The following is a 26,685-nucleotide window of genomic DNA, read 5'->3' as shown; positions in this document are numbered from 1 at the left end:
CATTTAGATTAGATTCACTTTATTCATCCCACACTGGGGAAATTCACTTGTTACAGTAGCAAGAAAATGTCAAACAGATAACAAATAAAACTGAAAGAAAAATTAGACAAATGAAAGATTAAATACAGAGGGCTATTTGCATTATCTACCGTGAAAAAGTATAGAAAAATTGCCTTATCGAGAGGCTCGGAAAAATTGCACATTACAGGTAGACTCCGTATACACACACACTAATTTATTTTTATTTATGAGGAGACAAGTTGCTCAAGTTTAGGGAGAGGAATGTTAACCCATTCTTGTCTAATGTAGGATTCTAGTTGCTCAACTGTCTTAGGTCTTTTTTGTCGTATCTTCCGTTTTATGATGCGCCAAATGTTTTCTATGGGTGAAAGATCTGGACTGCAGGCTGGCCAGTTCAGTACCCGGACCCTTCTTCTACGCAGCCATGATGCTGTAATTGATGCAGTATGTGGTTTGGCATTGTCATGTTGGAAAATGCAAGGTCTTCCCTGAAAGAGACGCCGTCTGGACAGGAGCACATGTTGCTCTAGAACCTGGATATACCTTTCAGCATTGGTGTCTTTCCAGATGTGTAAGCTGCCCGTGCCACGCACTAATGCAACCCCATACCATCAGAGATGCAGGCTTCTGAACTGAGCGCTGATAACTTGGGTCGTCCTTCTCCTCTTTAGTCAGAATGACATGGCGTCCCTGATTTCCATAAAGAACTTCACATTTTGATTTGTCTGACCACAGAACAGTTTTCCACTTTGCCACAGTCCATTTTAAATGAGCCTTGGCCTAGAGAAGATATCTGCGCTTCTGGATCATGTTTAGATACGGCTGTTTCTTTGAACTATAGAGTTTTAGCTGGCAACGGCGGATGGCACGGTGAATTGTGTTCACAGATAATGTTCTCTGGAAATATTCCTGAGCCCATTTTGTGATTTCCAATAGAGAATCATGCCTGTATGTCATGCAGTGCCGTCTAAGGGCCCGAAGATCGCGGGCACCCAGTATGGTTTTCCGGCCTTGACCCTTACGCACAGATTCTTCCAGATTCTCTGAATCTTTTGATGATATTATACACTGTAGATGATGATATGTTCAAACTCTTTGCAATTTTACACTGTCGAACTCCTTTCTGATATTGCTCCACTATTTGTAGGCGCAGAATTAGGGGGATTGGTGATCCTCTTCCCATCTTTACTTCTGAGAGCCACTGCCACTCCAAGATGCTCTTTTTATACCCAGTCATGTTAATGACCTATTGCCAATTGACCTAATGAGTTGCAATTTGGTCCTCCAGCTGTTCCTTTTTTGTACCTTTAACTTTTCCAGCCTCTTATTGCCCCTGTCCCAACTTTTTTGAGATGTGTTGCGGTCATGAAATTTCAAATGAGCCAATATTTGGCATGAAATTTCAAAATGTCTCACTTTCGACATTTGATATGTTGTCTATGTTCTATTGTGAATACAATATCAGTTTCTGAGATTTGTAAATTATTGCATTCCGTTTTTATTTACAATTTGTACTTTGTCCCAACTTTTTTGGAATCGGGGTTGTATACACACACATATACATACACATATCATCCTCATTATCTCTAGCCGCTTTATCCTGTTCTACAGGGTCACAGGCAAGCTGGAGCCTATCCCAGCTGACTACGGGTGAAAGGCGGGGTACACCCTGGACAAGTCGCCAGGTCATCACAGGGCTGACAGACACAGACAACCATTCACACTCACATCTATGGTCAATTTAGAGTCACCAGTTAACCTAACCTGCATGTCTTTGGACTGTGGGGGAAACCGGAGCACCCGGAGGAAACCCACGCGGACACGGGGAGAACATGCAAACTCCACATAGAAAGGCCCTTGCCGGCCACGGGGCTCGAACCCGGACCTTCTTGCTGTGAGGCGACAGCGCTAACCACTACACCACCGTGCCACCCATATATATATATATATATATATATATATATATATATATATATATATATATATATATATATATATATATATTTTGTGTGTGTGTGTGTGTGCGCGTGCGTGCGTGCATATATATATATATATATATATATATATATATATATATATATATATATATATATATACACACACACACACACACAAAATAGTTTAAGGCCCACATTATTGCACATAATTGCATCGATGAGAGATGGCAGAGGTAGTAGTGGTGAAGTAGTGCAAATATTTTGCGCAGAACTCGCAACTTTCAAGACAGACTGTATCAAATGGTGTAAAATAAGTGTTTTATACAAGAATAAAACTGAATACGTTAAAAAAAAAAAGGACTCAATGAGAAATCCCTCTAGAATTCTAAATATTAAATATAAACAAATTTAGAACTTGAACAACACTGGAGGCATATTTCCCGTTGTGTTACATTACTTTTCCCCATGCTGTTTTTAATCATTTGAGAACTGACAATATTAATTGTTGCAGTTTAGTAAGTGGAATTTTTCCCCATTGTAGCTTGATACAATGTAGCTTAAGCTGCTCAACAGCCCTTGGTCGCCATTGTCCCAATACTCCTCTTCATGACGCACCATATATTTTCAATAGGAGACTGATCTGGATTTCTGGCAGGCCAGTCAAGTACATGCACTCTGACTACGAAGCCATCCTGTTGTAGTGCATGCAGAATGGGGCTTGACATTATCTTGCTGAAATAACCATATAGAGTTCTTTTTCCATGTTGCCTTGATGGCAGCATAAGTCGCTATAAATCAAATATATGCTTCTGGGTCAAATGGTACCTTCACATGTATGCAAGTCCCCCATGCTGTGGGCACTGATCCCCCACACCATGACAGATGTTTTTTGCACCTTTCCCCGTGAAGTCTGGATAGACCATTTCACCTTTGGCACGGAGAACTCGACATCCGTTTTTTTCTCCCAAAAACAAGCTGAAACATGAACTCATCTGACCACAACCCACATTTCTACTGTCTTTCGGTCCATCTGAGATGAACTCGGGGCCAGAGAACTCTGAAGCGTTTCTGTACAGAACTGATGTATGGCCATCTCCTTGAGTAACAGAGTTTCAGGTTGCATTTCCTGATGCAGCGTAAGACTCTGTGAAGTGACGACGGTTTTCCGAAATATTCCTGACCCCATCTGGCTATATTTATCTCAGTAGCATGACAGTTCCTCATGCAATGCCGTCTGACGCTTGAAGGTCACACACATTGAACATGGAGTTTCCCTACATGGACTGAGATTTCTCCAGATTACCTGAATCTTTTCACAATATTATGTACTGTAGATGAGGAAAGACCTAAATTCTTGGCAACCTTGCTTTGAGAAATGTTCAGTTCGACCTGATTGACAATTCTCTCATGAGGTTTGGCACAAAATGATGAGCCATGACCCATCTTTGCTTGCAAAGACTGAGACTTTGGTAGGATGCTTCTTTTATACCCAACCATGATACTTTCAAGATTGGCGACCTGCCCAGGGTGTACCCCACCACTTGCCTGAAGTCAACTGGGGTTGGCTCTGGCTTCCCCGTGACCCTGAAGGATAAGTGCTATAGATAATGGATGGAAGGATGGATGGATGATACGCTCACCTGTTCTCAATTCACATGCTTACTGTGGAATGTTTCAAAATGGCGTAACTTGAATTTTCTAAAAACTTTTCACTCTTATTTTGCCCTGTCCCAAATTTGAGTGTGTTGCAGGCATGAAATTTAAAATGTGTTTATATTTACAAAACACAATCAAGATGGTCAGCCAAAACATTAAAAGTAACTTCTTTGTACTTTCGCCAGTTAAATAAGGGTTCAAGAGAATTTACAAATCGCAGATTTTTATTATTGCACTTTTAGAAAATATCCTAACTTTTCAGAAAATGTTTGTACATCCTGCCTTGCTGTGGACGTAAACTCATTTACTCACTTCCATAGTCATCGCATGTAGTGGTTTAAACGAAGGCTGAAAGATGGGGACGACTGAGTGCCCTTGTTTTTGACCTGTTTGAGTTCAAACTCCGCTATATTTACTACCCTGCTGAATCATGGTACTGTTGCTTGGCATCAGGTCATCGAAACCCAACACTTGACTGAAAAAAAACAGAGCCCTTCTGAGTAACCTAAGGGTTATTTATAGCAGGTGGTTAAGAGAGTTTATCTATAATACCCCATCTACAGACTTTCTATTTCCATCTGGCAATGGCCTTCTTCTCAATCATCTTTAATAACTTCATATCTCTTGTGCTTTGTCAGTCAAGCCACATACAACTTGCTCATAAGTTCAGCATAAGGAATCACACTGTTGGATAGGAGACTCTCAGCGAAATGTTTACATATTGAATAATAATTTCAGCAGGCTGTGTAATAGTTGTCTATTTGCCATAAAATACCACTTATATTATGTGAGGTGTAATAAAAACATTTTAAATTAATCAGGCCCACAAACCATACTGTGTGTGTGTGTGTGTGTGTGTGGGGGGGGGGGGGGGGGGGGGGGGGGGGGGGGGGGTGGACAAAACAAAACAACAACAACAAAAAAAACAACAACAACCTTCTTCCTCGTCATCTCCAACCAGGAAACGCTAGCTATTTAACAGTTATTCCACGAAACAGAGCTGCACATGAGCTGATAGCCGACGAGGCGCGTTTTATTCCATCCACATTCACTGGATTTTGAGAAACGGAGCATTTTTATTTTTTGCAAATTCGATAAATAAAAACTTTATACAAAACATCCAACAAAATCCTTTCCACTTAGAATGTAAACAACCTAGCGAAATGACTAGCAATTTGTGAAAAATGCTGCTATAATAATAATAATAATAATAATAATAATTCTTGAAAAAAGATACATTCTTTCCATCAAATACTTTTATTCCATATTTTGCTGCCTTTTTTTTTGTATTTTTTGGGGTTTTGTTTTCGAGTAGAGTTCTTATTTCATCCTCGGTTGGTTCAGCAACACGTTCCGCCATTTTGTTTTTCTCTACTCACGGTATATGAGCTGATCGCCTAGTAGTAGAGTAGCCAATCAGAGTGTGCGATTGCTCATATCCAGTGAATGTGGATACAATAATGTCTCTTCATCTTTTGATTTCAAACCCAAAATGTCTTCAATGTATAGCAAAAACAGTAGAATTGGTCTTGCCATTCCAATAATTTTGGAGAGGACTGTTTATGTTTAGCCAGTCTATGTGCTAAAATCTTGAAGATATTTTTTTGATCAAGGTTCAACAAAGAAATGGGTCTAAATTTAGCAGGATGAGTAATATCCTTTGCTTTCTTTAATGAGACATACACTCATTAAACACTTCATTAGGAATACCTGTACATTTCCTCCTTCATGCAATCTCCTGATCATGTGGCAGCAGTGCAATGCATAAAAGCATACAGATACAGGGCCAGCAGATTCAGGTAATGATCACATCAACCAAACAGAATGGGGGGAAAATATGATCTCCGTGATTCGAATCGTGGCTTGGCTGTTGGTGCCAGATGAGCTAGGTTGAGTATTTCTATAACTGCTGTTCTCTTGGGATTTTCACGCACAAGAGTGTCTCAAGTTCAGAACTGTGCAATAGAAGTTCTGAGAATGTAACACCTTTTCAACAAGAGACATTCAGTGGAGAATAGCCAGACTGGTTTGAAGTAACAGAAAGGCTTCAGCAACTAGAGAATAACCATATACGTTCCAAGAAGCTATCAAGATCCCACCAGTAACAGCAAAATATATGTTAAAGGTAGACTGCTTTTCAGATTTTTCAAGTGTAGGTCATAAAAAGAATTTTCCCTGACACCCAATTATTTTTGTTTAGTGAACCAAAAGCTACTAAATTCAAAAATCACTGACTTCCAATTTTATGTTTTTTAAAATAGAACAAATTAATGAATTTAGGGCCACATGGCCCTAAAGTCTCCGCTACTTTTTCCTGCTTCACCATGACCCAATACAAGATACTATGTCATGCATCACATGGTGGGCTTTCCCCGTTCACTCAAGGCATTGTGGGATACAAATTTGAAACAGGAGACAAAATGGAGGACATGAGTGTGTGAATGACATGTGAAAGACTGACTACAGTAACGGAAAGCGAGAAGAAAAGACATTTCTTGCAAAAGAAAGGAAACGCAGGACTAAACTAATAAATATCGGTGGTTAGCAAGTGCCTCGGTGTGATCAGCTGTTCATTTAGCGACAGAATCAGAATAACTGTCAGTGCACGGTCAAGGGTAAACCTGCGCACGCGCACTTTCTCTGTCTGCTTGACGAGTGATTTCATGCACATTATTTGCTAAGGAATCCCCTCAAATTAAATAACTTCCCAGCCACGGAATGGCCTGATATGAGATATTACAGAAATAAACATATCACAATGACCAAATTTCAGAGGGAACTAAATTTCACTGATTTTAGGAAATCGAAAGACTGTCTCGCTTTAAGGCCATAAAAAGAAATAAAATACTACTACCAGAAAAAAAAAAAAATCCAGCACACAAAAAGTACCAACAAGCTAAAACCCCAGACCCTTCCCTTCCCGAGACAGTGGGTCACTAAATCCATGAAACTCCATTTCAAACCCCAAGACAAAAGAACCTCTAGACATCTAAAGGATATTGGTTACATTTTACATTTAATAAACCTGAAGTTTAATCTATAAATGAGTTCATCCACATTTTGCAACGGAGGGTCACCGAATTTGTGGCCATTTCAGTGTAGGAAGTGAACTGAAAAGCATGGTCTCCTGCCAGTTAACTCACTTGAATTTGCGGGCGCACTCGGCCTCCCGGAGATAATCACACTCCAGGACCAGCTCTCGCCGCATCACGTCTATCAAGTGCTCTGGAAACAGACCTACTCAGACAAACAGAAAAAGAAACATGTGAGGAACTTTTAAACAAGCTATGAATTACTTTTAAAAAAAAAAAAAAAAAAAAAAAAAGGCATTTAAGTGTCTCGTAGAGTCCTGAGAAGACCGGTAAGGGTTGTTTTACAATCAGGGTACACAAGCTAAAAATCACATTTAACACATTTAATAAACACACACCTCCGTGCGTTTCACTTGGTTGTTTATTGTAGCCCTGTGATAGCTCTATTTACCATGCAAAAAAAAATTTGGTGATAATGTTATTTTTGGTGAATGTATGGCAATATGTGTCATATTTAGCAAAATTACTCGTGTCATTTAGAAAAAGTGCTTTTTTGACCACAGGTAGCTCCAAAAGGGATGCACTTAAATCATTCTTTATACCATAAAACAAATATTTAGTTCCATATCATTGGAAACATAGTTAAGTTTTAATGTTGAATGCCAGTAAGTTTTCAGACTATTTTGATCAAATTAGTATGGAATTGTGTAAAAAAAAAAAAAAGTCCTCTCTGAGACAGCTAATTTTTCAATATAAAATAACATATCTATAAATATCTAAAATATCTATCTAAAATAACATATCTAAAATATTTTCATCCCAAAATGTGGTCAAGATATTGGGACATAAGCCTAGGTCACAACCGGACGTACGATTTTTTGGCTGTGCGATTTTTAGCTTTTCCCCCAAATCGCTGCGTTTTTTTTGTTCGTGGAGAAAGACGCACGTTGGCCGTAAGTTTGTCTTGCAACCTGAAAAAAACGTAAGCGCCCGTAGAGTTTGTTTGACATGACAAAGAACCTCTGCGGCCGGTCTGCGGCCAGTCTATGGCTCGAAAATCAGCACGTCACACGTGCACCCTCCGTGCGTTTCACGCGCGCCCTCCGTGCGTTTCTTGCACGTAGACCGGCCGTAGGAGCACGTACGGCCGGTTGTGACCGAGGCATAAAATATTAGAGACAACTAACACAAAGCTTACAGCCTTATATTTAAAAGCACTATGGAAGTAGTGGATTCTGAATTGTCAAAAAAAATGTCCTCTCCGAGAATCACTTCATTTGTTTCTCCCAGCCCTGCTTAAAGCTACACTTAATCCTCTTTATCTTATAGCAGATTACGCAAAACTACCATACACATATGTCAAAAAATGACCTGAAATCTGTTCTTTAACTTGTCCTTCACTTAAAAACTGGTACAAGAACCAGTTTGAATCAATTTGAATTTTGGACCCCTGTGACACAAATTTGTACCCTGATTGTAAAACAACCCGTAAGTGAATCATATTGGATCTGTACAGGAACAGTAAACAGCTCTTTATGCTCTTCAGGGTTGCTGTCAACAATTGAACTTTTGGAGAATGCAAACTAAAAACAGGGTTAAACAGGAATAATTATACAGTTTTGGTTAATAACAGTACTTTTTAAACACAGATCTGGTCCTGGCCATTAAACCACTGCATTAATGTACAATGGAGAATAACCCCACCACCCCGTGACCACCCCACCAAAGCACAGCTATATGGAGATTTACCCCCTATATCAGAGACTCAGAGAGCGCAGATTGCGATTTGCTGGGCATTGCTTCAGAGCTGAACAAGAACTTGCTAGTGAATTGCTTCTTTGGACCCCCCCGACATGGCCATCTTCATGTGGGTCGTCCCATGACGACATATTAAATCAACTCCGTTCAGACACTGGGTGCCAACCAACCAATCTCCCAGCAATGATGATGGATGGCGTTGGACGGGTCAAGTTTATCAGAGCTCGTTTGACCGATGATGGAAAGTAATATTCACCTTCAGGCAGGGCATTGCTCATGCTAAGAACGGTCATCAGGTTGTTCACGTCGCTGTTGATGCTCTGTGCAACTCCAGGGTACTGTAAACACACACATACAAAAAACCCCCAGTACTGATTATTGTATAATGCAAGTTACAGTGGCCATGACGGCAGTTGATACGAGTGATTATTTATTGTGAATGAATCTACGGTATATGTAGGCGGACTAGAACAGCAGCACACTAGTCCTGTCTGTACTTGATGTGATTAAATCCATGCAAAGACTCATGATCCCTTGTGTTGCCATGTGCTATCCAGTTAACAGACATTCTTGACATGTTTAATCTTCCTCTGTAAACCACCCCCCTTATGCTTCAAGAGGACCACTACCACCATTATGTCCCAAAAAAAGCCTCTGGCTGAATTCCCATAACCCTGTTTCCCCAACCTTGTTGAGTTAAAACCCATATATTATGGGCAGCACGGTGGTTAACACTGTCGCCTCACAGCAAGAAGGTTCTGGGTTCGAGCCCAGTGGCCGGCGGGGGCCTTTCTGTGTGGAGTTTGCATGTTCTCCCCATGTCTGTGTGGGTTTCCTCCAGGTGCTCCGGTTTCCCCCACAGTCCAAAGACATGCAGGTTAGGTTAACATGGGACGGCCTTGGGCTGAAGTGCCCTTGAGCAAGGCACCTAACCCCCAACTGCTCCCAGGGCACTGTAACATAGCTGCCCACTGTTCTAGGTATGTGTGTGCTCATTGCTCACTTGTGTGTGTTCACTGCTTCAGATGGGTTAAATGCAGAGGACGAATTTCACTGTGCATGTGACAAAGGTGGCTTCTTCTTTTATATATGCTTATTATCCTCCGCCATGAAGTACGCAGGGGGATGTAGGAATGGAGTCCATCCATCTCAATCTGGACAAGTTTTCTCAGAAACTACATACAGTTGTGGTCAGAAGTTTACATACAGTGATATGAATGTCATTTTGGCCATGTATGTCATGTCAATATTTGGGCTTTCAGTAATTTCTTTGAACTGTTCTTTTTCTGTGGCAGAATGTACAGCATACATATTTAATTAAAAAAAAAACAAAAAAAAAACAAACAAACAAAAAACACACTAGAATTGTGTGCAAGTTTTACTTTTCTTTGGGTTTTCTGAAATCAACACAGGGTCAAAATTATACATGCAGGGTCAAAAATTTACATATGCTCACTTAAATTATTAATTCAGAGGTGCTGAAACTTCCAAAATGTCTCTCATCTTGCCAAGGCCGAGGTCTCTTAACTTCCTGTTTGTGATCATGATTGACTACAGCTGGCAGCTTCTCTGTGCCTTCATAAAAAGGGTTTGTTTACAGCACTCATTGGCTTGACCAACACACAGTAAAATGGGAAAGTCCAAGGAGCTCAGTGCAGATCTGAGAAAGAGGATCACAGATATACACAACTCTGGAAAGTCTCTTGGAGCCATTTCTAAACAACTGCAAATTCCAAGATCAGTTCAAACAATTGTATGCAAGTTATTGTGAGGTGTAGTCACTTTGCCAAGCCACTTGGCTTCAAGAAAACCCAAACTGTCACTCTCAGCTGAAAGGAAATTGGTTTGGATGGTCAGGAACAACCTGGGAACCACCACCACGGCACAGCCCTGCCATGAACTGGAAGCTGATGGATCACTGTCTACAGTTCAGATCACCATGGACTAATAAGCTGCTATCCAAGAAATAACCCCCTGCTCCAAAATTGACACCTTCAAGCTTAACTAAAGTTTGAAGCTGACCACACGGACCAAAAAAAAAAAAAAAAAGCCTTCTGGAGGATAGCTGTATGGTCAGATGAGACAAAGATTGAGTTGTTTGGCCACAATGACCATCATGTACAGAGGGATGCTGTACCAGCTGGTGGTAGGCTCATCATGCTCATGGCTGTTTTGCTGCCAGTGGAACTGGTTCATTGCACAAAGTGGATGGAATAATGAAGGAGGACTACCTCAGAATTCTTCAGAATCTTGAACACGACTTGGGACTTACAACAGGACAATGAACCCAAACATGCGTCAGAGCTTAAAACAAGTCCTGACTTCAACCCTACTGAAAATATATGGACCGTGCTTATAAGTCGAGTCCATGCCGAGGAAAAAAAAAAAATTAATTGAACTATACCAATTCTACCATGAAGAGTTGTGAAATATCCAACCAGAATTCTGCTGGAAGCTTGTTCATGGTAAACAAAAATGTTTGGTCAAGGTGAATCTTGCGAAGAGACATTTTACCCAAATATTAGGTGTGCTGTATGTATAATTTTGACCTTGTGTTTTCAGAAAACCCAAAGAAAATTAAAACTTGTGCACCAAAATCTAGTGTTTTTTTTAATTAAAGATGTATGCTGTACATTCTACCACAGAAAAAGAACCGTTCAAAGAAATTACTGAAAGCCCAAATATTGCCATGACATTCATATCCAAGATGACATTCATGTCACTGTATGTAAACTTCTGACCACAACTGTAAGCTACATCAATGAAACTTTGCGTGCTCATACTACTGCAAAAAGCTGGGTAGCGTTTTATGAAGGTGTCATAGCACTTACGACGTCATAAGTCCGTATTAAAGCAGTGGGCTTATAATGGCGTAAGTGTTAAGAGGTTTTCATAAAATACTTGTGGCAGGGGATAGAACAAGAAGACATGGTCATCACTATGTACATCTGCCACCCTTGCCAATGTGCTTAGATCAACAGATGATGCACACTTCTCACACATCTAGACAAACAAACAAACAAACCAGTCATGTTAGCATACTGTCCATTAACTACAGCTCTGCATTTAACACCATCATGCTTGCCATGTCCGGTGCCCCCAGGGTTACTTCCTCAGTTTTTCCAGTTCCATACCACTTCAACATCACTTTCAAGTTTGTATGTCAGATTTCAGTCTCCCAGCACACAATCTACTTTTCTATCCAGTCATGAGCAACCAGGTTAAAGAACAGTTCATCAGGACACTAAACAGTCTCTAACCCATTCCCGCTAACAACTTGTCAACGAGTCCTCATACATGTTTACGGCACATTTACTGTCGTTTTATATCCTGTATATTTTATATTGTACCTTATAATGTTATAATGTACTCACCTGGATCTTCATAGCTACCTCTCGGCCATCCTTCATTCTGGCCAGATGCACTTGCCCGATGGAGGCAGCAGCAAAGGGTCTCTCCTCGAACATTTCCAAATTGTCCCTCCAGTTTGGGCCCAGGTCATTATTCAGAGCTTTCTGTACACAGATTATTGCATACACAGTCCTCTGTACATTTTTGTAGGACTGAAATACCTTATATGAGGCGAAACATTATTATATTACTGGAAATATGATGCATCAGTGTTTCCCCACATATAGGTGATACCTTGTGGCCAGGTATGTACTGAGAAGTACATTTTGTCCAATGCTGGAAGATTATTCTCCTTTTCTATTAATTCTTGTAATTTTTTTTTATTCTCTGAGAGTTTGGTTGCTAATTATGCTACTTGAAAATAAGTCAGTAAATTGTTTGGCATTAAATGTGCTGCATCCCAAGATCTGTGCATCATTTACGTGTTGAGGTTAGAACAAAGCATACAGTGGATATAAAAAGTGTACATACCCCTTTAAAATATACTTTTTTTAACATCAGAAAAACCTGAGACCATGATAAATAATTTCAAAACATTTCCCACTTTTAATGTGACCTATAACCTGTACAATTCAACTGAAAAACAAACAAATCTGTTGGGGGGAAACATAAAATTAAAAAAAAAAAAAAACCACAATAAGCTGGTTGCATAAGTGTGCACACCCTTAAACTAATACTTTGTTGAAGCACCTTCTGAGATTTAATTACAGCATTCAGTGTTTTTGGGTCGGAGTCCATCAGCCTGCCACATCTAGACTTGGCAATATTTGCCCACTCTTCCTTGCAAAAGCGCTCCAAATCTGTCAGATTGTGAGGGCATCTCTTTTGCACAGTCCTCTTCAGGTGACCCTACAGATTTTCAATTGGATTTAGGTCTGGGCTCTGGCTGGGCCATTCCAAAACATTTTTAGGATCATTGTTGTGCTGAAAGATGAAATTCCTCTTCATCTTCAGCTTTCTAGCAGACACCTGAAGGTTTTGGGACAAAATTGACTGGTATTTAGAGCTGTTCATAATTCCCTCCGTCTCAAGCCCCTGTTCAAGCTGAAGAAAAACAACCCCAAAACATGATGCTGCCGCCACCATGCTTCACCGTGGGTATGGTGTTCTTTTGGTGATGCGCAGTGTTGTTTTTGCACCAAACGTACCTTTTGGAATTGTGGCCAAAAAGTTCAATCTTGGTTTCATCAGACCATAGCACATCTTCCCACATGCTTTTGGGAGAGTTGATGTATTTTTTGCAAAATTTAGCCGGGCCTGGGTGTTTTTCTTTGACCCTACCTCATAGTCCAGACATATGGAGAATACGGGAGATTGTTCTCATGTAGTACACAATCAGCACTTGCCAGAAATCCCTGCAGCTCCTTCAGTGTTGCTGTAGACCTCTCGGCAGCCTCCCTGACCAGTTTTTGTCTCATCTTTTCATCAATTTTGGAGGGACGTCCAGTTCTCGGTAATGTCACTGCTGTCCCATAGTTTCCCTACTTCTTGATGACTGTCCTCACTGTGCTCCATGGTATATCTAATGCCGTGGAAATGTTTTTGTCCCCTTCTCCTGACTGATACCTTTCAACAATGAGATCCCTTCGATGCTTTGTAAGCTCTCTGTGAACCCTGGCTTTTGCTGGAGGATGCAACTGAGGAAATGTCTGAACTTTATTTGGGGTTAATCAGAGTCATTTTAATTGATGGCGGGTGTGAACCCAAAAAGACCAAATGCTGTAATTAAATCAAAAGCTGCTTCAACAAAGTATTAGTTTAAGGGTGTGCACACTTATGCAACCAGCTTATTGTACATTTTTTATGTTGTCCCCCCAACAGATTTGTTTGTTTTTCAGTTGAATTGTACAGGTCACATTAAAGGTGGGAAAAGTTTTGAAATTATTTATCATGGTCTCTTTTTTTTTTTTACATCAGAAAAACCTTACACTTTTTATGCACTGTATGACCATATCTGGGGGAAGCATTGATGGGTATGCTCTAAATGTAGATATATTATGCAGTATAACTGAAGAGGTTGTTGTGCTCAAAACAGTGTTTACCATCATCTGCTTGATGGGCATGAAGTCTGCACTCTGACGGACCCGCTCAAAGATCTTTGCGAGGTGAGGATTGATGAAAGCATCGTCTGGGGGGAAAAATAAAAAAATATAAATGACTAGAATGTTCAGGCTTTGTTGGTAAAACACCTGCTCACGTTATGCAAGTTTTATAGTGTGTAAATATACGTGTCGAAACCTCAAGAAGAATTCAGGGAGGAACTGCAGTGCACTGCAGTAATAAAGGCTAAAAGGTAGTAGAAATGATTGTACAGCTAATAAAGGACCTTCATCCCAATCTTCATGTTTCTCTGGTGTCTGCAGTAATTATGAACTTTTTCATCCGCAGGGTGAGCAAAGGACTTCTACGGACAATCCAGTGGTTTCTGAAGCACTTTACTTAAATGCTACATTTTTACCTGTATATACCAGTGCTGTAGTCGAGTCACTCAACCTTGAGTCTGAGTCCAGTCTCGAGTCCCCAGTGTTCAAGTCCAAGTCATTAAAGAAAATTTCGAGTCAAGTCCACTACTGATCCGAGTCGAGTCCGAGAACAAGACTCTAACGGAACCGTTTGACGGTGACTGTTGCTGCCTTTATGTGAAAGCATCTCTGCTACTGTGTTGGACTAACATTACTGCTCGACCGCCCCGTTTTAGTTAACAGGCTACAGATAAAAAGCTTGCTCATTGCTCAGCAAGCTCCGCCCATTATCAACAGGGCAAGGAACATAGTGCGTCACTTCCTTCTCTGGGTGGAGTCTTGCCAAATGATGACTGAAGTTGGAGGTTGTCCCTGTCGTCTCCTCAATAGTTCTTCTACATATGGAACACATAGCAGTGCTCCCCCCCACTGCGTGAGAAGTCTGTATAAGCAAAGCGGACAATCCTAGGGACGTTCTCTCCAGGCATTTTAGCACCATTAACGTTAGTTTGTTCTTGAACATGATGTATGAACAGGTGAATGTGCGTTCTCTTGCACAAAATTAGTATAAAAATGAATGTAGATATAAATATCTTATGCCAAATTATTATGGCAGGTTACAAATAATAAAGAAAAAATCCGAGTCCTCGTCTCCAATTTACAAGTCCGAGTCATCAGTGCTCAAGTCCAAGTCAAGTCACAAGTCTTTAAAATTAGGGCACAAGTTGAACTCGAGTACTACAAGCCTGCTATATACTACTTACATATTCCTCATACACTCCTCACATTCATTCATAGGATTTTCCTCATACGCCTCACAATGTCTTCTTTCTCAGCATCACTGATTAGGGAATAAAATGTTACACATGATGCTATAAAAACCAATTAAAGTCCGGTGCATCAGCTACCCTTACTAGGTTGCATCAGTTGCCCCCTAAAAATGAAAAGTTCCTCTGATCATGATGCATTTTTGTTTTTATGTTCCTTTTGGTAAGAAAACACACTGGGTGAAATATGTTGGCAAAATTCAAGAGTTTAATGGTGGCACCAGGAGCTCAAAGTTCTGGAAAAAGCTGCTATTTTATGACTTTTATGACAAAATTTCGATCACTTTTCATGAAACATTATGGCACCTTATAGAGTATACCAAATATCTTAGATACACATTTTTAGTACATATTCTAAATATATTAATCAAGCACAGTTTGAGTTTTAGCTGTTCACTGAATCATTGTTCAACTACTTTTAAACAATACAAATGTATTCTGAATCACATTAATGCTTCTCAATCCCTTGCAAAGGTTCTTAACATGATCTCTGGCTCACAAGAAATCAATAAATGGAGTCCAACATTGCGATTCAAACCTTACGCGAAAACATAAAATAAGCGTTTTTTGGCAAAAAATGAACCTCATGGTGCCACCATTAGACTTTTGAATATGGTCAAAACATTTTACAGGATGTCTTTATTGGTGAAAAGGAACACCCAAACAAAAATGCATCAGATTTTATGAAAGTGAGGGCAACTGATGCACCCTAACACCTACACATACACTCATTAGAATATAAAAGCTGAAGCAAAAGCTGTTGAGCATTCTGTTAAATGAAAACCTCGGAGTTTACTGAGCTTGGAAGCTGACAAGTGTTTGAATATGAAATGGTGTACACGTTAAAATTATGAACATTAAATTAAATTCCTTTTTCTGTGTTGTATTTAATAAATGTACACTTTTGCGAATGCTTATTCCTTTGGTTTGAACCTATTAGCTGGACGATTTGCCTTTAAACAACAGCAACATAGAATTTGAAATAACGGGTTACAGTTGTCAGAATCTTAAAAAGTCAAACAAAACCCAAAAATAAACGGCGTTTGCTGATCACGGAAAGTGCCCTGATGTGCCCTCTGCACGTCTCATTCTCATCTCATTATCTCTAGCCGCTTTATCCTTCTACAGGGTCGCAGGCAAGCTGGAGCCTATCCTAGCTGACTATGGGCGAAAGGCGGGGTACACCCTGGACAAGTCGCCAGGTCATCACAGGGCTGACACATAGACACAGACAACCATTCACACTCACATTCACACCTACGGTCAATTTAGAGTCACCAGTTAACCTAACCTGCATGTCTTTGGACTGTGGGGGAAACCAGAGCACCCAGAGGAAACCCACGCGGACACGGGGAGAACATGCAAACTCCACACAGAAAGGCCCTCGCCGGCCCCGGGGCTCGAACCCAGGACCTTCTTGCTGTGAGGCGACAGCGCTAACCACTACACCACCGTGCCGCCCTCCCTCTGCACGGTTTAATTAAAAATAAAACTTTATAACTTTTAAAATGGATAAATTATGATATTGCTAAAAATAGGCTTACCTGGCCACAGCCATTTACACTGAAACCGGATATCCAGCTGTGACATTAATAGCACCCTAGAACATCGTTTAGGTGGGAAAGCCATGGCCTAAAGGTTAGAGAAGCAGCTTCGGGACCAAAAGGTTGCTAGTTTAATTCTGGACCAGCAGGAATGGCTGAGGTGCCCTTGAGCAAGGCACCTAACCCCCAACTGCCCCCCCAGGCTGCTCACTGCTGTAGGTATGTCAGGGTCCTGTTGTACATCGCTCTGGATAAGAGCGCCTGCTAAATGCGTGTAATGTAAACCTTCTAATTCTAAAAAAAAAACATCACAAGGTATCACTTCTCTCTCTCTCTGTGTGTGCGCGTGCCTGTGTGTGTTTTCAACCCATCTGAAGCAGTGAATACAGAGAAAGAACTTCTGTGCCGTAATGTATGTGACAAATAAAGGCTTATAATTCTAACAAGAGTGCTCCGAGAGCACAATATCTCCCGCTGGCAACTATATCTATGCTATAAATGCTTAATACACCCTCATGAAATTGTCGAAGTACAAGTTTGGTAATCAAGGGCCATAACTCTGGTAAAATGTTACTGAATTGAATGAAATTGCAATATCCGTATTACCGACATATAACAAAGAATCCTGTCAAGTTTTGTGAACCTTATGGTCTTTAGCAAATCTCAGCCTGGCTCATCTTTGCTTCTCATTGATGAAGGGATTTTTTTTCTAGCTATGCAAGACTTCATCCCTGCACGGAGGAGCCTCTTTTGAACCGTCCTTGCCATGCACTTAACCTCAGCTGCCATTTGCCATTCTTCTTGACGGTCATTTGATGTCATCCTATGGTTGTTGAGTGGCATTCGAAGGAGTTCATCATCCCGCTCAGTGGAGAGTTGTGTTTGCCCTCTGCCAGTCTGTAACTTTGTCGTCCTCAATGCTTGCTGCTTGACCTTGTTCTTATGGACTGATGTCTTTGAAATTTTTTAGGAGAGAAGCAACCTGATGCTCACTGTATCCCTCTGCTAGCAAAGAAAGAAGTGAACCCTTCCTTTTCTCACTCAAATCTTTTCTTTTTAACTCTTTTGGCAAGATGAATCAATATTTTTGCATTCCAATTAAATTTAAGGTGCTACTAGCACTGTTTTTGCCATCCAAATTGGTCCTATTGCAAGAGGATAGTGATGACCACAGCAGTGGTTTTTATACTTTTCCTCATTAAATAAGAATTGGTTCAGGTGATTTCCTAATCAGTACCTCAGTACGTAAAATAAGGAGTGCTTGTGTTGGAATTCCAGCACAGACACTGGAATGAAATGGCTGCCATACATAGAGATGCTGATTTAAGAAACAAGAGTGCTCTGAGAGCACAATATCCCCTACTGGCAACTATGCCATAACTCTGGTAAAATGCGACTGAATTGAACGAAATTAAAATATGCATATTACTGACATATAACAAAGAATCCTGCCAAGTTTCGTGAAATTCCTCCAAAAATTGCAAGAGGAACTTATTTCAGAAGGTGAATATCCTTCCCGGGACAGACGGACAGACAGACAGAGCCACAACATAATCCCCCTTTGTGCCTTTCGGCCAGCGGGGGATAAAAATTGAGAGGGAAGTTGATTTCAGAAAGCAAGCACACTTTGATGAAATTACCAAAAGTACAAGTTCGTTAATAATTAAGGGCATAACTCTGATAAAATCTGCCCAAACTGAACGAAATTTCAATCTGCGTATAACTGTCATATAACAAAGCCTTTTGCCAAGTTTGGTGAAATTCCTCCACAAATTGAGAGAGGAGTTGATTTCAGAAGAACGTACACCCTCATGAAATTGTCAAAGTACAAATTATTTAATCAAGGGTCAAAACTCTGGGAAAACTTTCACAAATGAAATTAAAATTGCAATATGCGCATTATCGTCAAGGCCTTTTGCCAAGCTTCGAGAAATTCCTCCAATAATTGTGAGAGGAGCTGATGTCAGAAGGCAAGCACACCTTCATGCAGTGGCGTGCACAGATAGACACGAGGTGGTGCTCAAGCACCTGCCCCTCTGCCCTCTGTCCAAAAAAGTGCCCTTTTGAATTTTTTTTTTTACAGTTTACTGAGGCCAATGTCGACATGATCTTTTAGAAAAGCCGCGGCATTAAAAGCGTGTGTGAAAATAATGTCCCGATGTGTGCCCCCTCCGCACACACACCGGACCTCTGTCTCTCTTGCTCTGTCACATGAATAAGCGTGCAGTGCATTCAATGTGAGGCTGCAGCAGCATAGCGTCCTGGAAGCCACGGCCTTGTCGTAGCGCAGACAACACATCGGGCAGTCAGTCAGCTCTTCCCCTGCCCCACCAGCCAGGTAACACATGAATCGAGTGAAGATGTATTGTTTGCCCTCTAAGCCCAAGCTGTAATTATTTTGTCGTGAAGTAGCCCATCGCATACAGAAACAACTGCACATGGCAGCCTTTGCCAGCTTATTTGCTCCCTTTCCATATAGAGAAACAAACTGAACATTTTAAATGTAGCCTAAACCATTGAGGCAACCCCACTCTCCATCAATTCCGACCTGTTTTTATAACGTGATTAAGAATATCACGTTATGCTAGTATGCACACCGTTATGTAAATAAAGGAGAGCTCCGCTGAGCCCATTGAGTGTGTACATTTCGTTACAAATTTTAAGATGATCTCACGGAAATCTGTGAATAAACACAGTCTTGAGACTCAAGTCAGTGACGGGAAGATCAGACTTTCAGACTTTATCAGACTTTTTAAAGATGGAACTACAGAAAAATACCCAAAACTTTGATATGATTATGAACACAAGAGGAGGGTTAAATCTCAGACTTTTATAATAAGGTGTTCCACATGCGCAAAAAAGTGCCCTTTTTCCCCCCCCAGAGCACTTGCCCCCCAAAATGTCTGTGCACGCCACTGCCTTCATGAAATTGTGAAAGTACAAGGTTGTTAATCAAGGGCCACAACTCTGGTAAAATGCGACCGAATTGAACAAAATAACAATATGCGTATGACCGACATATAACAAGGCCTTTTGCCAAGTTTTGTGAAATTCCTCCACAAATTGTGAGAGGAGTTGATTTCAGAAGGAAAACACTCATGAAATTGTCAATCAAGGTTGTAACTCTGGGAAAATGTGACCGAATTTAAAATATGCGTATTACCAACGTATAACAAAGAATCCTGCCAAGTTTCGTGAAATTCCTCCAAAAACTGTGAGAGGAGTTGATTTCAGAAGGTTAGTACCCTTCCCAGGACAGACATCGCCACGACATAATCCCCCTTCGGGCTTTTCGGCCAGCTGGGGATAACAATTGAAGTGGTCTCAATTTTGTTCCAGAGCTGTGACATGGACCTGAAGAAAATTTCACACATTCCAAAGCAAATACTTCTGCTACCATGCCCACTTTCAAGAATATAATAATCTGTACTCATTTAATACAGATCACAAACTCAAAAAATAATAATAATTAAAAAATAAAAGGGTTATCCAGTTGCTGTGATTAACTTCTCAACACCCCCCCCCAAAAAAAATGTTCCATAGACATACATTTTGATCGTGATTAAATATTTTGATATATATATATTTTTAAAAACACGAACACACAAAATTCATATTCAAATATTTTCATCATCTTCCAAGCTGTATAGGAGTTAGCACTGCATGGCATAAACAAGGCTGTAGGGGTGCAAAAATACACTGACACGATGCAAAAAATGCGACTATGTGCGTCATGGAAACATGCGATTCTATTAGCTACGACTACATAGGACATGCTTATAGAAGCAAGTTATTTATAAATCAGGCTATCTATTATCACCCAGATGAGGATGGGTTCCCTTTTGAGTCTGGTTCCTCTCAAGGTTTCTCTCTCATGTCCTCTGAAGGAGTTTTTCCTTGCCACCATTCCCTCAGGTTTGCTCATCAGGGATAAATACATTTATTCAGGATAAAATTAGTTCATATGCTTAAAAAAAAAAAAAAGTATTTTTCTGTAAAGCTACTTTGTGACAATGTCTGTTGATAAAAGCGCTATACAAATAAAAGTGATTTGACTTAAATATGCAATCCAGTTGCACAGTTTGAACACCAGAGGTCCCAATCTGCACATCCCATTGCAACAACCAGCACACACACATTATATGGTTACAAGACCACGTCATAACTGTTAAAATAGCTCTTCAGTAGCTTTCAAACAACAACAACGAAGTCTGTGGAAATTGGGCAATTTAGCCAACTTCTGATCTCCATTTCTGCTTTGGTGCTCATTATGCTTCAGTCGATCTTTTTCTAGGTCCGATACTTTGCTTTTTTGAATCAGAATTTTTGAGAAAATTTATAAGTGCATTTATTTATTTTTATGATATGGTGAACCTGTAGTCCATTTTGTTTACCTCTGTTCATAGCAATTTTTAAAAATCTTTTCAGTCATTATTTTTCTTCATTTGAATTTTGTTCAAAATATCCAGAGAATTGAAATCAACTCAAAGTCGTGAAGCCAGTATCATGAACTGAATCACAATTTTGACTAGGGTGTACACTACCGTTCAAAAGTTTGGGGTCACCCAGACAATTTTGTGTTTTCCATGAAAAGTCACACTTTTATTTACCACCATAAGTTGTAAAATGAACAGAAAATATAGTCGAGACATTTTTCTGGCCATTTTGAGCATTTAATCGACCCCACAAATGTGATGCTCCAGAAACTCAATCTGCTCAAAGGAAGGTCAGTTTTATAGGCCCTGTCCACACGGCAACAGATTCAGGTGAATCTGATAAAATTGTTTATCGTTTCGGCCTGGCGTCCACATGGCACCGGCGTTTTGGGTGCCCCAAAACGAAATCTTTTGAGAACGGGTTCCAGAGTGGAAAAATCTGGCAACGTTGCCGTTGTGAAGTCGTCTGGATGAGTAGAACGGATTTGTTTACGATGACGTCACAACCACATGACTGTCAGTGCTTCACGCCGGGTAGAAGTGTAACGAACTCGATGCGAGTTGTCAACAAATCCTATAACTTGGTTCATGAAACGCGCTTACAGAATATTTTCACTGTGAATATTTATTCAGGCATGAAAACGGGTCGGGGTGAAAAAGGTGAGAAGGGTGCGCGAGTGGTGACGTGGGTTCGGGTGTTGTTTTATTTTGTTTGGGGGGTCCTCCCTCAGAATAAATATTGTAGCCTCCTTACTAAGTATACTGTATTGACATTTGCACAAGGACATACAGTACAAATACAAATTCAAATACATGTAGTTATAGTGAAATTATGCCCTGGAAAAAAATGTGAATAATAGAACGAAGAAAGTGGAGAACACAAGGAATAGTGATCATTTTTTCCTTTTATTTGCCTGGACCACCAGTGTCTCCATGGCCCGTTTTCGCTGAGTTGACATGTTTCAGCCTTGCCCGCTTCTCTCCTTCAGCAGTCTGTTTCTTGGCCTGCTGAGCACTGCAAGTTGCTTGAGAGCCATACTTGCTCTGCTGCTGCTGCTTTTCCTCCTTGTTCACCCTCTGCTGGTGTTTGTATGTGGCTGCTGCAGAGTTAATGTTCTTGCACAATGTTCTGTCCACTTCCCCAAATTTCACGTCCTCCCTTCTAAAGAGCTGCATAGCTGTCGTCCCCCTGGACATCAGCGTGTACTTGACCGTCTGTATTGCATTAAATGTTTCCACATTCATGTTGCCACTCCTTTGATCAATTACATCATTCATCAGACTAAATGAGGACTCGACTCTAGGTCCATGAAAGATGGAGAGGCAACACTTAACCAGTGCGCCCAGGGAGGGTTACTTGTCTGGTTTGTCGAAGACATGACCCCACCACTCCACAATGCTCTCTCCCTCCTTGAAGCTGGGGATGGTCAGGTCAACACTGAACCGCACAAGCTCCCTCTGGATATCCTGGTCTGCTGGCAAGAGGTGCCCCAGCATACCACTCAGCCTGCCAAGATATGGAAGTACCTGCAGCTTTCAGCTCTTTTTAAATCAAGGCTGAATACTTTCTTCTTTGCTGCTGTCTTTTATTAAATCAAATTTGAGGCTTTTAATTTGATTTCTTTCAGCACGGACAGCACTACAAAATGGCGTCTCCACTATACAGTGCCCTATATAGTGAGTAGCGAGCAATTTCGTACACAGGGATTGTCAAAAGACGCGCGCGCCCTCTTTCGAATGCTGACGTAATCAAGCCGGAAGTTTTGTTTGTTTTGATAGCGATCAGGAAAGTTTGAAAAAAGTAGGAAATTCAGTCCAATGACTCAGTCCAGCTTCCAGCGGTCTGGTCTGCACTCTGACTGATGTGTGCACGCTCTGGCCAGCAGGAGAAGAGGCGCGAAATGATGCTGCTTGCCCGTCGCAGCGAGATGTACTCGTTGCTATGGCATCAATATCAAAGCAGGAGGAGGAGGCGCAAACCGGCACGAATTGTCTATGGGTGCGAAGCGACCTCCTTGCCCTTTGGGTCAATATCAAACCCCCCCCCATTTTTTTTTCTCATCGGATCTACACGATTCACGTAGGTCACCCATTTTGGTTTCAAAACGGCGAATTTCGCCGAAAGGCGAGGGATTTTCATGTATGTTTATTGTGTAATGGTGCAAAGTGAGAGAGAGAGAGAGAGAGAGAGAGAGAGAGAGAGAGAGAGAATAGCCCTTAGGGCAGAGTCTTTAGTCCAAACACTGCGGAAGCAGTACCAAACCGCGCACCACCCGTGCGCTTTCCAAAAACAAAAACAATCCCGTCAGCAAAAATAGAAAAAAAAAAAAAAAAAAGAGCGGTCTCACCTCTTCAGATGTTGGTTTAAGTCCGACAATACATTCCTCAAAAAGGGCGTAGAAGAACAAAGTAATCCATCAACGTGTAGCATTCAATTTATTCCAGACCATTAAAGAATTCTGGAGGATATCAGAATGTTGGCGTACCGGCTTCCATCTACCCCCATTCATTCCTCTTTCCGCGTCTTTCGTTTTACGCTACTGATTAATAATCAAAACTATGTGGGTGATGCTACAGAAGAAGGGGTTTATGCGCATGCGTCTACTTCTATTGTTCTGGTGTCTCCGATGGGACCGTCTTACAGCGCACGTAGAGGTGTGGCATGTGTATTGCATCGTTTTCAGCAAGCGTTGCGTTGCCATATGAACCTGAAATTTTACTGATCCGTTGCTCATGTGGACGCGATATTTAAAAAAAAAAAAAATCTCGTTGCCATTGTCGTGTGGATGTAGCCATAGCTTCTCTAAAGAGCTCAACTGTTTTCAGCTGTGCTAACATGATTGTACAAGGGTTTTCTAATCATCCATTAGCCTTCTGAGGCAATGAGCAAACACATTGTACCATTAGAACACTGGAGTGGTAGTTGCTGGAAATGGGCCTCTATACACCTATGGAGATATTGCACCAAAAACCAGACATTTGCAGCTAGAATAGTCATTTACCACATTAGCAATGTATAGAGTGGATTTCTGATTAGTTTAAAGTGATCTTCATTGAAAAGAACAGTGCTTTTCTTTCAAAAATAAGGACATTTCAAAGTGACCCCAAACTTTTGAACGGTAGTGTATTATTATACGCTAAAAGCGTGAGGAAAATACAGGGAAGAGAGACAACATAAGAACACTGCTTACAAACACGGCTGCTATTTGCTCAGTTTTCCCTGTTAACTCGTTTAACCTTATGATCATGATGTAATGTTAAGGATAATTACTGTTCATCGGCGAGTTTCCCAAAAGCACCACAGCACGAAGATCACGGTTGCATGGTAGAGCGAGCAGCACAAAGAACACTCTTTGCAGTTAAGACGCTCTTTGCGTTAAGAGACTCGGCACGGACGTCTATTTCTCAAACAGCATTAAAAAGTGCAAAGACTAGGATTTAGTCAGAAAAGGACTACGTATGTTGGTTTCACATTTTAAAAAGCACCTTTATGGTTGTTGCAAAAACACAGACAAACCGAGAGAGAGACAGAGAGAGACTTTAAACAGTTCATGGAGCTATTTGTTTATTATAAGCCATCTGTGCTTATTGTGAGCAAGGGACAATCCTCACAGAGTGAAAGGTCAAGCTTCTCTGCATGGCTGCTGGCTTATTTTAAGCTCAGCCCATGCCGAGGCTGTTCTGCAAGACACCTGTTTAACTAACAACTGTTCAAGGACAATGCCAGTCATATACCATTTACCACTGCCATGTCTCCAAGTCTTTAGTTCCCAGAAACTATAATGTGTTAGCAGATTGTGAGATTTCTTTTCGTCAAATGTCAAGATGGATGGTGATGAGAGGCAGCAAAGCCGTTCCCTCCCACCACCACCACACACACAAAAACTAAGACACTAAGTGAAATAACTGACATTTCCATCACATTTGGATCTGCTCACTGCAAATGAGTATGCTATCAAAACCACTAAATAAATAAATAAACAAACAAACTTAGAGATACGCAGAGCCATGGCCTCGCTTTTTGTTTATAAAAGCCTTGAGACCTCAAGAATGGCAAAGGAATAGTTTTAAGCGTTAACAATAAATCTAATATAGTAATTTTTACAATTAAAATGATTCATATAGGTAGTGGTCTGAGTGAATGACCTTGACGTCCATAACGTCACAGCAGGAAGTCTATTGGTCTCATCGCCATTTCTGCTATACTAAAACACAGAGCTGACTGCAACTCCGATCCTCCATTTTGAGCTAATTTATCGCCATGCCACGTAGATGTGTCGCTGGTGGGTGTAGCAATACGACAGAAGGTGGATTTACGTTGCATTCATGACCCAAGAATGTTCAAACTGCAAAGATTTGGACGCGTTTTGCGAGAAGTTCACGGGCACATTGGGCGCCTACGAAGTGGTCTCTCCTCTGCTCTGCACATTTTACTGAAGACTTGTACGAAACCTCTGATCTGTTGAGGAGCGTTGGCTATAAGCCCGTACTGAAAGAGGGTGCAGTACCAACAATTAAAAGAAAACTACAAGAAAAGGAAAGCAAGTTCAGTTGCACCAGTTCACCTGAAGCGTGAGCCGAGGGTTGTTGCTAAAACCCGGGAAGGAACGGGACACATTATCGCTTGGGCAGTGACCTCCCCATGGTTGTTGCTAAAACCGGTGACATCCCGTCCCATCCCGGGTTTTAGTAATTGCCTGAGCCGAGCAGTAATGGCGGAGTACTCAGTATGGAGAAAATGGAGAATGAGTGGACCAGCCGCGTCTGATTTCTCCGCTGGATATGCTTGCCTCAGCAGCAATATCTTGTCCTTACATGAAAGAAGCGAATGAACGGAGAACTGAACGAACAACTGAAAGTCAGATTGTTTCAAAACAATCGGCCACAAGATCAGCCTTCAACAAGCGAGAACACAGACTGGTAAGCTGCGACTCTCAAACACCACTCGTTGTTTACCTGCATTTAGATTAATACATGTAATTTGTATTGTGTATTTAAGTTACCGGTATGAGATTACTTAATTTGCTTCATAAATGTGATTGTCGGCGACACGGTGGTGTAGTGGTTAGCACTGTTGCCTCACAGCAAGAAGGTCTGGGTTCGAGCCCCGTGGCCGGCAAGGGCCTTTCTGTGCGGAGTTTGCATGTTCTCCCCATGTCTGCGTGGGTTTCCTCTGGGTGCTCTGGTTTCCCCCACAGTCCAAAGACATGCAGGTTAGGTTAACTGGTGACTCTAAATTGACCGTAGGTGTGAATGTGAGTGTGAATGGTTGTCTGTGTCTATGTGTCAGCCCTGTGATGACCTGGCGACTTGTCCAGGGTGTACCCCGCCTTTCGCCCGTAGTCAGCTGGGATAGGCTCCAGCTTGCCTGCGACCCTGTAGAACAGGATAAAGCGGCTACAGATAATGAATGAGATGAGATAATGGATGGATGGATGTGATTGTCTCAGTTCATCTGATTATTTAATTAGCCTTTAACGTTTTATCAGTGAAAATGCATGCATGTACATGCATGTTGCATAAGTTATAGCAACTATCCTGTTTTAATGAGAGTCAACGCACAATCAATGAAGTCAAATCAGTCTTAGTTGAGCAAGTCGG

General features: G+C 41.1%; 1 protein-coding gene across 3 annotated transcripts in view; it reads right to left on the bottom strand.

Moving 5' to 3' along the window:
- Positions 1-26,685, bottom strand: part of coq8aa (coenzyme Q8A, genome duplicate a) — a 98,945-nt gene that overhangs the window by 17,378 nt on the left and 54,882 nt on the right. For all 3 annotated transcript variants that reach the window (XM_060914193.1, XM_060914195.1, XM_060914194.1), the window contains exons 7-10: positions 13,858-13,943; positions 11,779-11,919; positions 8,661-8,742; positions 6,758-6,851 (exon numbers count right to left, since the gene is read on the bottom strand). In XM_060914193.1, the coding sequence (XP_060770176.1) occupies positions 6,758-6,851; positions 8,661-8,742; positions 11,779-11,919; positions 13,858-13,943 (403 nt within the window). The remainder of the gene's footprint in view (positions 1-6,757; positions 6,852-8,660; positions 8,743-11,778; positions 11,920-13,857; positions 13,944-26,685) is intronic.

The sequence above is a fragment of the Neoarius graeffei genome, chromosome 2 (genome assembly GCF_027579695.1).
Source record: "Neoarius graeffei isolate fNeoGra1 chromosome 2, fNeoGra1.pri, whole genome shotgun sequence".
NCBI classification, from domain to species: Eukaryota; Metazoa; Chordata; class Actinopteri; order Siluriformes; family Ariidae; genus Neoarius; species Neoarius graeffei.
The sequence above is the reverse complement of the archived record's forward strand: the minus strand, read 5'-3'. Positions and strand labels throughout refer to the sequence as shown.